Source organism: Vigna radiata, chromosome 10, assembly GCF_000741045.1.
Source record: "Vigna radiata var. radiata cultivar VC1973A chromosome 10, Vradiata_ver6, whole genome shotgun sequence".
Lineage (NCBI taxonomy): Eukaryota > Viridiplantae > Streptophyta > Magnoliopsida > Fabales > Fabaceae > Vigna > Vigna radiata.
The window spans coordinates 16,625,218-16,637,864 of record NC_028360.1 but is presented as its reverse complement, the minus strand read 5'-3'; the positions used below and the strand labels follow the sequence as shown (position 1 = coordinate 16,637,864).

The 12,647-nt window shown below is 32.3% G+C and overlaps 3 protein-coding genes and 1 non-coding gene across 4 annotated transcripts; 2 read left to right on the top strand and 2 right to left on the bottom strand.

Annotated features, from left to right (window-relative positions):
* Window positions 1–1,466: 1,466 nt before the first annotated feature.
* LOC106774925 (60S ribosomal protein L18a-like protein) lies at window positions 1,467–2,701 on the bottom strand. The gene is made up of 4 exons (XM_014661951.2): window positions 2,518–2,701; window positions 2,298–2,370; window positions 2,088–2,202; window positions 1,467–1,660 (listed from the first exon to the last, which is right to left on the bottom strand). Exons 1-4 carry the CDS (start codon window positions 2,657–2,659, stop codon window positions 1,595–1,597), a joined length of 396 nt encoding a protein of 131 aa, XP_014517437.1. The 5' UTR covers window positions 2,660–2,701; the 3' UTR covers window positions 1,467–1,594.
* Window positions 2,702–4,653: 1,952 nt separating this feature from the next.
* On the bottom strand, window positions 4,654–6,651 carry LOC106775211 (40S ribosomal protein S14). The gene is made up of 6 exons (XM_014662296.2): window positions 6,519–6,651; window positions 6,265–6,384; window positions 6,136–6,181; window positions 5,468–5,553; window positions 5,170–5,299; window positions 4,654–4,945 (listed from the first exon to the last, which is right to left on the bottom strand). The coding sequence occupies exons 1-6, from the start codon at window positions 6,519–6,521 to the stop codon at window positions 4,878–4,880; spliced, it is 453 nt and encodes a 150-aa protein (XP_014517782.1). The 5' UTR covers window positions 6,522–6,651; the 3' UTR covers window positions 4,654–4,877.
* Window positions 6,652–7,382: 731 nt separating this feature from the next.
* On the top strand, window positions 7,383–9,324 carry LOC106775038 (60S ribosomal protein L18a). Its single transcript, XM_014662066.2, has 4 exons — window positions 7,383–7,519; window positions 7,608–7,723; window positions 7,899–7,962; window positions 8,809–9,324. Exons 1-4 carry the CDS (start codon window positions 7,505–7,507, stop codon window positions 9,148–9,150), a joined length of 537 nt encoding a protein of 178 aa, XP_014517552.1. The 5' UTR covers window positions 7,383–7,504; the 3' UTR covers window positions 9,151–9,324.
* Window positions 9,325–11,439: 2,115 nt separating this feature from the next.
* Window positions 11,440–11,512, top strand: TRNAF-GAA. Its single transcript has one exon. It is a non-coding gene; the product is annotated as a tRNA-Phe (tRNA).
* Window positions 11,513–12,647: the final 1,135 nt, after the last annotated feature.

The window sequence follows — 12,647 nt, the reverse complement described above, 5'->3', positions numbered from 1 at the left end:
ACATCTCAATTAAATCCTTATTTTGTAAAAATTGTAACAATTAGACCCCACCTTTAAATTGGGTCTAACAGCGTTAATGTATGGTTGACATGGCTTGTTGATGTGGAATTTTATTTTTTTATTAAACATTGAACTGAACCACGTTACTACCCTTGACACATCATCATCTTCCACCTCCAAAAACCCTAACATTTCCCTTCATCATCGAAGCACTAGTTGCAAAGCTGTCGCAAATCACCATGGGGATCTTTCATCACCTCCACCACAGATCAACATTGCTGGACCACAACACTCATCTTCTGCACTGTCAATAACTAAAATCCTTCAATTCCATTGCAGGAATTTCTCCATAAAGATTTCAAATCAGAACCCAAATTGCAAGCCCTAATTGAAGGAACATTAGACCACTGTGAGATACCCATGAATCGCGCCACCTCAACGCCAACCCCAATCCCGCAAAGTTGAAATCGTGACCACCTGGTCTCCATGAACGCGAAACCCTCGCGCTTCGACGTGGACGGCCTCATCGGCACCGAATCGAACCCTCTCTTCGTTGAGGACTCCGCCTCCCCTATCGTCACTGTCTCCGACGACGTCCTCTTCACCAACGTCGACCCTAACCACTCGTTCCAAGCCATCCGCGAGCAAATATTTGGATCGAACGACACAACCCCAAATCCGGCCCCTATGAACGACTTTGTGCAGCAAGTCGAGTCCATCCTCCCCGGCATGGCCAAAACCGTTATGAGTGTCTAAAATTTGAATCGAGGACTCCTAACTTCAGAGTCATCACTTCATAGTCCACACCTATTTTTCTATGCAAGTTTGTGGAATCCTCCGACACAACGTGTAGGGTCTTGATGAATCAGTAACTATAATTATGTAAGAGTGGTTTAGTAAATTCACCTTTTTTTAGTTTATTTAACCTGAGAAATTTTAGGTTTTTATAAAGTTTCATCATAGAGTTTTTCTCATTCAAGGATTATCGTGAGGAAAGCTCAAATAAAGACGATAGTATGAAAAAAGTAAAGTGTTAAGTCAAAGAAGATTGAATCCCAAACCCAATATCGAATTCTAATCCTAAAATTTCCTTCTTACTTTCCATTTCTTTGTTTTTAAAAAAATTAAATATCCACGTTAGACTCAGGTGTGGTGTTCTATTAATGTCAGTCACGTCACTTAAAAATACAATCCACTATTTCACGTCAACCGAGTTTAACACCGTTAAACCCAATTAAACATAAGGAATATAATTATTATAATTTTTACAAAATAATAATTCAATTAAAATGTCGACAAAAACAGGACCAATTTGAGATTTTTACTGAAAAATGGGATTTGCTGAATAATTAAACCTATATTATATTAAACTAAAATTGTTTGATTTTGAAACCTTATATAATCAAATGCAATGTTAACAGTATGAAAGGACTTTTAATTGTTAACAAAATTTAATACTGATAGTTTATAAAATTTAGGCTAAAATATAAATATACAATTAAATAATTTACTATACTTATAGTATATTTTTATATACTTTTATACCGAAATTAAAAGTGCAAGTTACAATAGAAAAGTTTAATGGATTTGTGCTTCATATCAACTTTTGAAGATCTGCCTGTGTGACACCAAGGGCAACCACCATCAAAGTAACCGACGACTGTAAATCCAAATACATGATTTAAGTGAGGACATTAGAAATAAAACCATTTAAATATACACAATTAATATAAATAAAGTAATATTAAAAAAAACCCCTACATTCACCATCTAAATACTAGATATTTTGACATTCTATTAATCTTTTCTCGTTTTCATTTTCACCAAATTAATCTTTCAAACGAATAATATAATCACAATTCGTTTGAAAGGTATGAAAGTAACATATTGTTATAATAAAGAATAAGAATGTTTAGCAAATTTTATATACATGTCATTGAATTTATGTTGCATTGCTAATGTATGAATTATGAGAAACACAATGAATAGTTGGATTTAGAAAATAAATACAATAGTTTGTGATTTTGTGCATTGAAGAAATTTAACCTAAAGCAATTGTAAATATAAGAGTTTGAAATAAAACTTACAGCCAATGCACATGCAATGAGTCCAGGTTTTTCTCTATGATCCATTTGCACAAATACCAAAACAAAAGTTCCAATGTACCAAGGAACACCACCAAGAAACCAACCAATTATGAACCTTGCAATACAAACAAAAAGAAATAAATATCACAATATTCAATTGAAAAATCAAAATAGCAACAATTATAATAGAAGAAGGGAAAGAAAACTCACAAAAGCCATCCCACACCAAGTCCACAACAGGGAAGTCGACGTTCTCTCAATGGCCTGTCAGGAACAGCATAAACTTCCACAACACAAAAATAAATTGTCAAAATATGCTTTTCATTAAAAACATAAGAAAAAAGATATAATATTTATTACAGGTTATCAATCGAACGATTGGAGGTCGTTCGGTTGATAACCTGTAACAACGTTCTAAGAATTATTGTACCTGGAAGAAAATGATACGGTTGTTGTTGGTGATAAGCGGAGGGAAAAGACGGAGGATAACAATTGGTGACGCCTTGGAATGTGCCATAATAAGGGTTGTTGTCGTCGCTCACCATTTCCTTATTTTCCCTCTTCTCGCTCATCGTCAATACATTAGAATTCCTTTTACCAAACCCTCTTCTTCTTCTTCTATCTAATACACAAATTCATTGGTTGCCGATTATATTTTTTAAATAATAATAATAATAACTGAAATTCAAAAGTTAAGTAAATGATTAAAATACTTAAATCTAATTTCAGATCTTATACGATTTTGGTTTTCATGAAAAGTATATTATTAACATGTTTTCAGTTTTCTAAAACTAAATAATACTTTTTTTTACTGTTAATAATCCTTTTATTGTTATAAAAATTTTATATACATATTTACAAAAAATGTTAACAACCATGTTTGATTATAAGTTTTATTACGGTGTACATTATGCTAGTATTTTTTGTTAGTAGGTAGATAATGTATTATGTTCAACCAAAATTATTCGAATTTGATTTTCTAATTCTTAGATTTTTACACGGTTTGCACAATAAAATAACAAAATTAATTAATCACTTTATTCATATAATGTTTTATTTTAGTAGAATAAAATACATCATCAAAAAAAAATTCTTAAACTCTATTACCTCAATTCTTTTCACTTCTCGTAGTTGTGCATATTTACTATGATAAATCACAATCATCACAATTAAACAAAAACACAAAACAGGAAAATAAATCAACATGTCATATTTTATTGTAATAAATCGTTACAGTTAATAACATAACAAAATTCATCATAGGCAAGCTTGTGACTTTTTTAATACCATGATTTTAAAAAGTAAATAATATCATGGTAACACATTAATTTATTTATTTTTTAAATAACTAGTTAAGAGATTTCTATATATAGTACTTTTAAAACACTTATTAGTGTGTGATATTTTTTGCTATTCAAATATGGAATAACAATATACAGTTCAAAGGGAGATGCAAGCAGGACAAAAAGGTGCTGGAAGAAATTGCCTGTGTGAGTTCTTAGTGGTATTGGCCCAAAGCCCAACTCCAATGACAAAATAACACTGACTACGAATTATCTTCCAAACCCTAACGTTACCACCATTTTTTATTTTGCAGGTAAAACTTGGAAAGCTTGGTATATGTGATTTACTAAAATAAAATCCGTTAAGATTTTTAAGTTGTTGACGTTGCTGTTTAATGAAAACCCAGAAAAGGGTGGGATTTTTATTTCGTTATGGAAAATTTTAATGAGATTATTTTGAAACTCTTATAAAAAGAAAAAAAAAACTATGAACATTGGTCTAATATTAATATGTTGTATGGATTTGAACTATAGCGTGGTGCGATTTGGATCCTGCATCACAACCTCAATGAATTTTCTTGAATTCTAGGCATAATACTATTTGAAAATGTTTTTAGAATTATATGATACCGTAAACCAAAAAGTAAAAATATCTTACCGGAACTCATCGATAAAAGTTTGTGCAATAGAAATACAAATTAAAAGTAAAAAAGTAAAAAAAAAAAAAGAAATGCAAATTTATGCAAAATAATATAAATTTGAGGAAAGAATATTAATTATTTCAATCCATTCTAAATAAAATTCAAAATTGCTAAACTTGATTTACAAAAAAGCATTACAATTTTTTTTTTAAAACATCCCCCAAAATTTCATGTATACACTATTCAAATTTTCTCCGAAATAAAATTAATAATGAACTTCAAATAATCTCTGCGCATTTGGAAGAATAAGTTCAAATATGAAATATATAAAACTATTTTCATCATAATTGACTGATACTGCAAGTTCAAATTAGGAAAAAATATTGAACATTAAAACAATTTTGGACCACAGATGTTCTGAATTTAACTTCCAAATTACTTATTTGTGGTCAATTAAATGAATTAATTGGACAATTCAATAATCACTCAATTAAAACACCTTTCAAAAATTCAAAGTATAAATGGAAATTTTGGATCGATTTATAATTTTGATCTTTTGCAACCAGTAAATATTGACATCTAACAAAATACTAACGATGAGTAGTATAACGGATGTAATGTACTAAACCCATTTCCATACAATAATCAAGCAAATGTAAGACCAAGTTTAGATAAGAAGATAGTTAGTCACTATTGCAAGCTACGAAGAAACAACCAGAACTTTCAACAAAAATATGAAAATGTCTGTTATCAATTAAAACACTGTTCAATATGACTAAAGAAAAACACTAGGAAGTTTCTGATAGCAAAATTTCAACATGCCATTTAAGTTTGGTATGGAAAGTAAAATATAGCAACTCCAGTATTTAGAGCCTTCTACCTCTTCTGCCACTCTTTCTACGAGTGCTATCCGAAGGAATGGGTGTTACGTCCTCTGAAAAAGCAAGAATAATAATTAAATATTTCATCTAACAATGAAAGGCAATACAAATGAAATCAATCAGAAAACACAACGACTACAATTAAAGAAAAAACAACAGCGATTCGAAGTGAAGCTGCCCCAGCCGTGAACACAATATTAGAAACATATACAGCACAAAATATGAAAATGTTTTTCACTAAGCACCAATCAATGGTTTTCATAAAAAGGAAGATTACCTATACGACCGATTTTCATTCCTGAACGAGCAAGGGCCCTGAGAGCTGATTGGGCACCAGGACCAGGTGTTTTGGTCTTGTTTCCGCCAGTTGCACGGAGCCTGATATGAAGAGCAGTTATGCCCAGTTCCTGCTCCAGAATAATATGAAAAACTGCATCAATCTTGACGACTTCACAGAAATAGAGTTTTCCCTTTCCATGACCATAACAATAGACTAGTTATACTATACCGGCTGACTAACAAAATGATCGTGTAAGCTATCTCGGTTAATACAAGTAAAAGCGATGCCCGCGTACCTTGCATCTGGCAGCAACGTCCTGTGCTGCAAGCATGGCAGCATAAGGAGATGATTCATCTCTGTCGGCTTTAACCTTCATTCCACCTGAAGTTAGAAATAAAAGACATCAATGAAACAATTGTCCAAAATCCACGAAAAAGGTGTAAGAATAAGCCAAATTTCATCTATGGGCAAAAAATGTTATGCTTGGTGGTGGGATAAAAATGGATACCCAGCTTTTCGTATATCCACTAAAGAGTTTAATTGAAATAAAATTTCATTTAAAAGCAAAGATTGTTGGCTTGTTGAAAGACAAATGTATCCAGAGTTCCATGAATAGAAAAACGGAAAAATCATTAAGTATGATGTAAAATAAAAAAATTACAAAAGGGCAGGCCCTATCACTAAGTTCACTCCATGCGGAGGTGGGGATGCTACCTAAGTTCCATGGATCTAACGAATAGGATATACAAGGCGAAACGAAAAGCTAAAGGAATAGAAATAAAGACACACATTTACACAAGCATAACAAAATATGCTGAATATATGGACTTTTTCAACTTCACTATCATAGAAAATGATAAAATTCACTAAAAAATTGAAAACAAAAAGCAGCTAAATGATGCCAGCATTTGATTTATGAAATAAAGGCCAACAATTTTAAAGGTTCATGAAAGTAAAAAGTACCGGTAATGCGGACAAGGGTTTCCCTCCCAGACAGATCAGTGACATGCTGCAATTATGAAATATCAAGAAATTAACATTCAGAGTTCATCAGGTGATAACTTGAAGCAAAATAAAGCTGAATGTACTGACAATGAAGGTGTCATTGAAAGAGGCAAAGATACGAGCGACACCAAAGACGTGTTCACCGTCTCTAACAGCTGGTCCCAGAGTCACGTTTTCCTCTTTTGGCTCTCTCACCTTTCTCCTCGACTGCACAACAACAAAATTAAAATCAAAAACCCTATTAGAATTGCAATCTTGCATTCCGTAACAAATCACAGAGTCCTCAATTTTTCGCTCAAGTAAAATCCACGTGCAACTACATGAGACTTTCCCATACGTACCATGATGAAGAACTTCGTAGGTTTTAGAGCTGCTACTGCGAAAACGAAAATAGAGCAGCTTTAGGGATTGAGAGAAAATCCTCAACCTGTTTTGTATTTTAGCTTGGATTTGGGCTTTTTGGGCCAACGCTGCCACCAGGGCCCGTTTATTCGGTGAATCTGCTTATACATAATTTCCAAACTCTTCACATTTTTATATTTTCAATTAAATACTACTTAATATATAATAGATTATTTAAATTTATTAGTCTTCTCAAAATTCATATTCAAATTCAAAGTATCATACAGTTAATTAGATTTGTGTTTGATTATTTTACTGTTTTATTTAATAAAAAAATAAAATCGAAAGAGTAACAACATTACTTGAGTTCACATGTTGAACAATAGCGATAACTTGCGCAGAATTCATTTTGAATTCATAACACGTGGAAAATAAACTTAGTAAATGAATTATCAAACTGAAAGAAAATAACGACGGACAAATATTAAGTTTAATTAAATCATAGTTATTTTCATTGAAACATATGATAATATTTCTTCATTTAATCATACTTATTTCGAAACCATTGTCTAATATTTCGTAATTTAAAAACGCTAATGATTTGAAATAACTTCATACTCATAAAGTAAATAAGATGAATAAAATTTATACAAATAAACATATAAACATCTCCTTTTAATATTAATTTATATTACAGATAATTCAAACTTTAAGTTATTAAAATTTTAAATTCAATTAACTAATTACACCACAATTCTCAAATGTTGTCATAAAGAAGATAAAATCTTTGGGCCTTTCAATAGTTAATCCAAGAAAGATGAGCCCGAACCCGAGTCCAGTGCCCGAAATTAAGACCTAGGGTTTCAAGCCTCTTTATATACAAAAAAAACCTACTTTGCTGCTCTTCATCGTAGCGCCAGACTGAGAGGGAGGGAGAGAGAGAGAGAGTGTGTGTGTGATCTTCGTTTGCTGTCTTCTCTCAGAAATGGTTACGTTCAGGGTGTGTATAATCAACAGTATTTGGCGTTCGCTTTCGTGTAACTATGGTTGTGATTTTCATCGTGTGATGTTTGTTTGGGTTTTTGCAGTTTCATCAGTACCAGGTCGTTGGGAGGGCTCTCCCAACGGAAGCAGATCAGCACCCTAAGATTTACCGCATGAAGCTTTGGGCTACCAACGAGGTTCGCGCAAAATCTAAGTTCTGGTAAACTCATTTGGCTTTCGTATATTCTCTCATTTTTATAGATATTTTGTTTCATTCATTTTCTTTTGTGGGATCCTTTTGTGCAATGTTCTTCTTGCGCTTGATGTATATGGATTTTGTTAAAGGGTATTCGGATCTAGTTAACTCTGTTTCTGAATTTTTTTCTTATGGTTAGGTATTTTTTGAGGAAGCTGAAGAAGGTGAAGAAGAGCAATGGTCAAATGCTCGCTATCAATGAGGTAATATGTCTCTCAGACCTTGTTATATGTTTAATTTTTCCTTTATCTTTTTAAATTCACAATGCTGGTGATTAATATGTTTTCCAAGTGGTTGAAATGAATAAAGAAAAGCCTCGATTTCATGGCATTTTTGTATGAAACTTCTCTTGTTGCCTTAGAGGACATGGAATTTACATATAATTTAATGATGTATGATTTGGTAGCATTGGATTTTGGTTATTATTTTCGAGGCAACTTGTTTTATGAGTTTTGCCTAATGTTGGTATGAGTATTGTGCAGCGTGTTTGTTGCGTTATGTCGAGATATCTAATTAAGTTATTGTCTTGGTTAGTTTCTTTCTGTAATCTATGTTCAGTTCATCGTAAACATTTTTGTTAAATTTGGAAGTATAGCTCAGATTTCTCCTATTCAGTTGGTAATTCAGGGCTAAGCTCTATTAAATTCCTTTTTCATTAAAATACTTAAAAAAATACGTTGCTATGCTTTTATCGTAGATAAGTTATTGTTGTTGATCTATTCATAATTCTCTTTACTTGCCAACTCGGTCATTATTTAGCTTAAGATTGTCTTTTAAAGGAACTCGACTTCATTTCAATCCATTGTTTAGTTGAATCATTTCCTAATTATTATACAGAATTTCGAAATGTGTAGTTTGGATTGTATGCGATTTATTTTATGTCTATTCAGAATTTTCCTTATTTTTAGAGTTGGCAATCTTTTACCCAGTTAGTGTCATTTTTATTGGTCATCTTTTTGTTTTCTGTCGTGTTGGCAATCATCTCTGTTTTGCGATGCTTTTTACATGAGTATGTTGTTTACCTATGTTAATAATGTTTTACTTTGCAGATTTTTGAGAAGAACCCTACAAAAATTAAGAACTATGGGATATGGTTGAGGTACCAGAGTAGGACCGGTTACCACAACATGTATAAGGAGTACCGTGATACCACTCTAAATGGTGCAGTTGAGCAGATGTACAATGAGATGGCTTCTCGTCACAGGGTCAGGTGCCCTTGCATCCAAATCATTAAGACTGCCACCATCCCAGCCAAGCTTTGCAAGAGGGAGAGCACCAAACAATTCCACAACTCCAAAATCAAGTTCCCGTTGGTCTTCAAGAAAGTTAGGCCACCATCTAGGAAGCTGAAGACCACATACAAGGCCAAGAAGCCCAACTTGTTTATGTAATGTGGTTGCTGATTGGGTGACAGGAAATGTACCAGTTAGTTGTTTTCTTTCAGATTTTGTTTGAGGAATTTTGGACTATTGTTTTTGGGTTAATCGTTATCTTTCTGTTGGATATTTTCTTGGTGATCTTTTTGATATATGAGTAGAATGAAACAAATTTATTTAAAGTGTGTATCCAAATCTTATTACTGCTGAACATCGGCTAGAAGTCTTCATCTATAGTTACCCGGTCACAGTAAACAATTTTTTTTCCATCAACTTAATCCAAAATCTCAAACAATCGTCCGTGTTGGAAATGTGGCCATGAAATTCAGTGGGATATTCTGATTTTTGAATGCTTTTTGGTGTTCCAAATTTGTTCCTAAAGAGATATAACACGAAATCTTTTTCTTCTTCTATACCCATGATCTTGTTTACTGATTGTGTTTTACTTTGGTAGTGTTTTCTATAAGTATATTCTGTAAAATAGTAATTGAATTTTAGTTACTGGTAAAGTATAGATTAAATAAGTGGCTGGCTTCCGTGAACATTTCTGTATATTTTCTTTCTAATTTAAATTTAGATTTTTCACTGCTCTTTTGTTTTTCGTCCTCTTCTACTGTACAAACTTGTGTTTTACTTTTACATAGGTCATTAGGGTTGGAAATCAAGTATTTTAAAGAAATTAAAACGAATCCCTTCAACTTCTTATAGAGGGTTTTCGTCCAAAACACTTTCCATCCTAGTTTCACAGGTATTTTTTTTTAGAAAAATTGTAAATAAAAATACCATTTTGGAATTGTCACATTCCAATAAAATGTCATGCAAAATTTATTCGAAGATTCTCGATTATACATTCTCTATGTGTATGTAAATAGGTAGATGAAGAGTTTTAGATTATACCTTTCACATGCCTTTTATTCCGGACAGAAAAAGAAATAGAGAATGAAGACTAAACGGACATTCATGTATTGTTTAATGAATAGAAAAAAAACATTTTTTATATAATTTATTACGTAAGCATATATTAACTATTTATTACTTTTAATGTGCATGAATTTGTGAGGCTGGAAATATTAGAGTATACTTTTCCTTGGGGTGACTCAAGACATTTGTAACAGAGGTCTCTAACCAGTGAAGATAGTTGCCATCCATAATTTTTCCATTCTCTCTGATCAATATAGCAATTTTGGTAAGTTAACTTAACAGAGATGGTGACAAGCTAGTTAGTAATGTTAGTTGGTTCAAAAAATATTGTCTAAGTATCATTATTTCAGTTAAAATATGAAAAAATAAAAATAAATATTGTCAAAAAAAATTGTCTAAGTATCATTATTTTGGTTGAAATATGAAAGAAAATAGAGTTGAGCTCGTAAACGACTTCGATATGCTTCGCTGGCCACTTATTAGAAGCATGATATTCGATCAGTTTTGTCCATTTGTTAAATGAGATTAATTTTTTATCTGGATTGTATAATAGATCACCACATTAATTTTGCCAACTTTACAAAATCATAAAAAGGTTTATAAAAAATTTAAAATTTAAATTGTATTGATGAAATGATTTTTAATTTTATATATGTTGGTTTAACGTAGAGAGAAATATAATTTATAATACCATTTAAAAAAATATATTCTAGGATTGAGGTGAGAAAACAAAAGAAGGCTTCGTAACCGTATATCTGGGCCCAATAAGAAAACACAGACGGTGTGGGTTATATAAACAAGTTTGCAGTGTGAAGTGAGTTATGGAAGCTTGTACTAGGAACAGTAGTTTGAGTTTATCTTATTTGGTATATCGAAACGCAACATTTGCGTTGTTGACATTAAGAAAAGCTTTAAAAGGAAAGGGTTTTGGACTATCCTTTTCGCAGCTAAACAAATTTCTTTCATTGCAGTGCATCCAGGTACGTTTTTTCACAAAATTTGGATTGCATAAAAAAGCAAGAAAGTGATTCTACAAATTATTAAGTGAGTCAAACCTGTACTTCGCACTCTATTCAAGATATTCCTCGGTCACAATATCACAACCCTAACTTCCTCATTCAAAACACAATACACACACACCACTTATGTCTCTCGCCTTCACTTTTTTTTGTTACAAGTATTCAGTCATTTTTAAAAAAAATAAAAAAAAATCTTCTTTTCACGTTGCATATGAAAGCTGATTTCGTGAAACGTGACACACAATGCATTAATGAAAATAAATGAACTTAGATTGGTCTAGCTCAACCTCGTATATTCTTTCTAAATGTATTACGTATCAATATATTAAATAAAAACTATTATATCCTTAATGAGTAATAACATGCGGGGATAGCTCAGTTGGGAGAGCGTCAGACTGAAGATCTGAAGGTCGCGTGTTCGATCCACGCTCACCGCATCTTATTTTAACGTCAATATACTATATTTTTACTGTAATGTTTATACATGATGGTAAGAAAAACCCAATCTTAGGCTGTGATAGACACATTTATTTGCAACATTAGGCAGTGTAACATAAATCCGAGAAGAAGAATAAACATGTTGTTATGATGGGGGACAGTGTCTCCATTATAATATGTGCTGTTCTTCGACCAATAAATATTCTTGATACGCACTCAAAGAAGGTTCAGGATTTTGTAGTTTCCATCAAACCTACAAATGACATTGCTTTGTGCAGTTTTTCACTATCCTACATCCATCACAAATGACAATTTTAAGGAGACCACCTTAAGAAAATGTAAAAAAAACAAGGAAAGAGGTTGGTAGGATGGTTGAGTGTTCCAATAATAAAGCAAGCAAAAACAGAAGAAGAAAACTGCAGTGTTGAATTAACAGAAAATGATGGCATTTAGGTCTCAACGTGATCCTCTGAAACCAATCATCTGCATTATGGATGTCTAGTAAGTAGCAGCAAAACGACACCTGTGTGGAGTTTCTAGCTTTGGTCTCATATTCGGTCAAACTCCACCTTTTATATTTAATTTAGATATAAGTTTAATAAATATATATGTATATATATATATATATATATATATATATATATATATCAGTATTTTAAAATTGAAATATATCATATTATTTGAGGCAATAATCATGAAATAATACATGCCAAAGCATATGTGAAACTGGGGCAATGTCTACCTTATACGTCAAACAAAACTGAATAAATAAAATCACCGACATTTTCCTATCTGACGTGAGTGCGTGAAAATATCAGAAAGTTTGGGGTACTCGGATGGGACCCACTGCCTACCTGCATACCACTTCTCCCGGTTTCTCAACCACAGTCAACCACGCTTCTCCACCGGCGGCACCCGGTCATTTTGCTAAAGACCCAAGCACGATCCCCTGGTTTTTGCACTGTATCGAGAGAGGTAATGAGAAATGAGTTTGATAAAAAAATTGAAAATTACAATCATAAATAAATAATATTATAATATAATAGTAATGCTTTAAAAGGATTATTTTACAAAAAGTTGTTTGGTCACATCTTCCAATTGTACGGACGCAGAGATCTTTCGCTCCGTTAACCC

What these genes read in the sequence shown, in the direction of transcription:
- LOC106774925 (XM_014661951.2), bottom strand. Translation starts at nt 2,659, where the DNA reads ATGAGCGAGAAGAGGGAAAATAAGGAAATGGTGAGCGACGACAACAAC. An exon ending in ACCGTATCATTTTCTTCCAG is followed by an intron (nt 2,371 to 2,517) that starts GTACAATAATTC and finishes GTGTTGTGGAAG; the next exon opens with TTTATGCTGTTCCTGACAGG. An exon ending in TCATTGCATGTGCATTGGCT is followed by an intron (nt 1,661 to 2,087) that starts GTAAGTTTTATT and finishes TTGGATTTACAG; the next exon opens with TCGTCGGTTACTTTGATGGT.
- LOC106775211 (XM_014662296.2), bottom strand. An exon ending in AACCCTTGTCCGCATTACCG is followed by an intron (nt 5,554 to 6,135) that starts GTACTTTTTACT and finishes TTCTAACTTCAG; the next exon opens with GTGGAATGAAGGTTAAAGCC. An exon ending in AATGAAAATCGGTCGTATAG is followed by an intron (nt 4,946 to 5,169) that starts GTAATCTTCCTT and finishes TTGCTTTTTCAG; the next exon opens with AGGACGTAACACCCATTCCT.
- LOC106775038 (XM_014662066.2), top strand. An exon ending in CGCGCAAAATCTAAGTTCTG is followed by an intron (nt 7,724 to 7,898) that starts GTAAACTCATTT and finishes TCTTATGGTTAG; the next exon opens with GTATTTTTTGAGGAAGCTGA. An exon ending in AAATGCTCGCTATCAATGAG is followed by an intron (nt 7,963 to 8,808) that starts GTAATATGTCTC and finishes TTTACTTTGCAG; the next exon opens with ATTTTTGAGAAGAACCCTAC.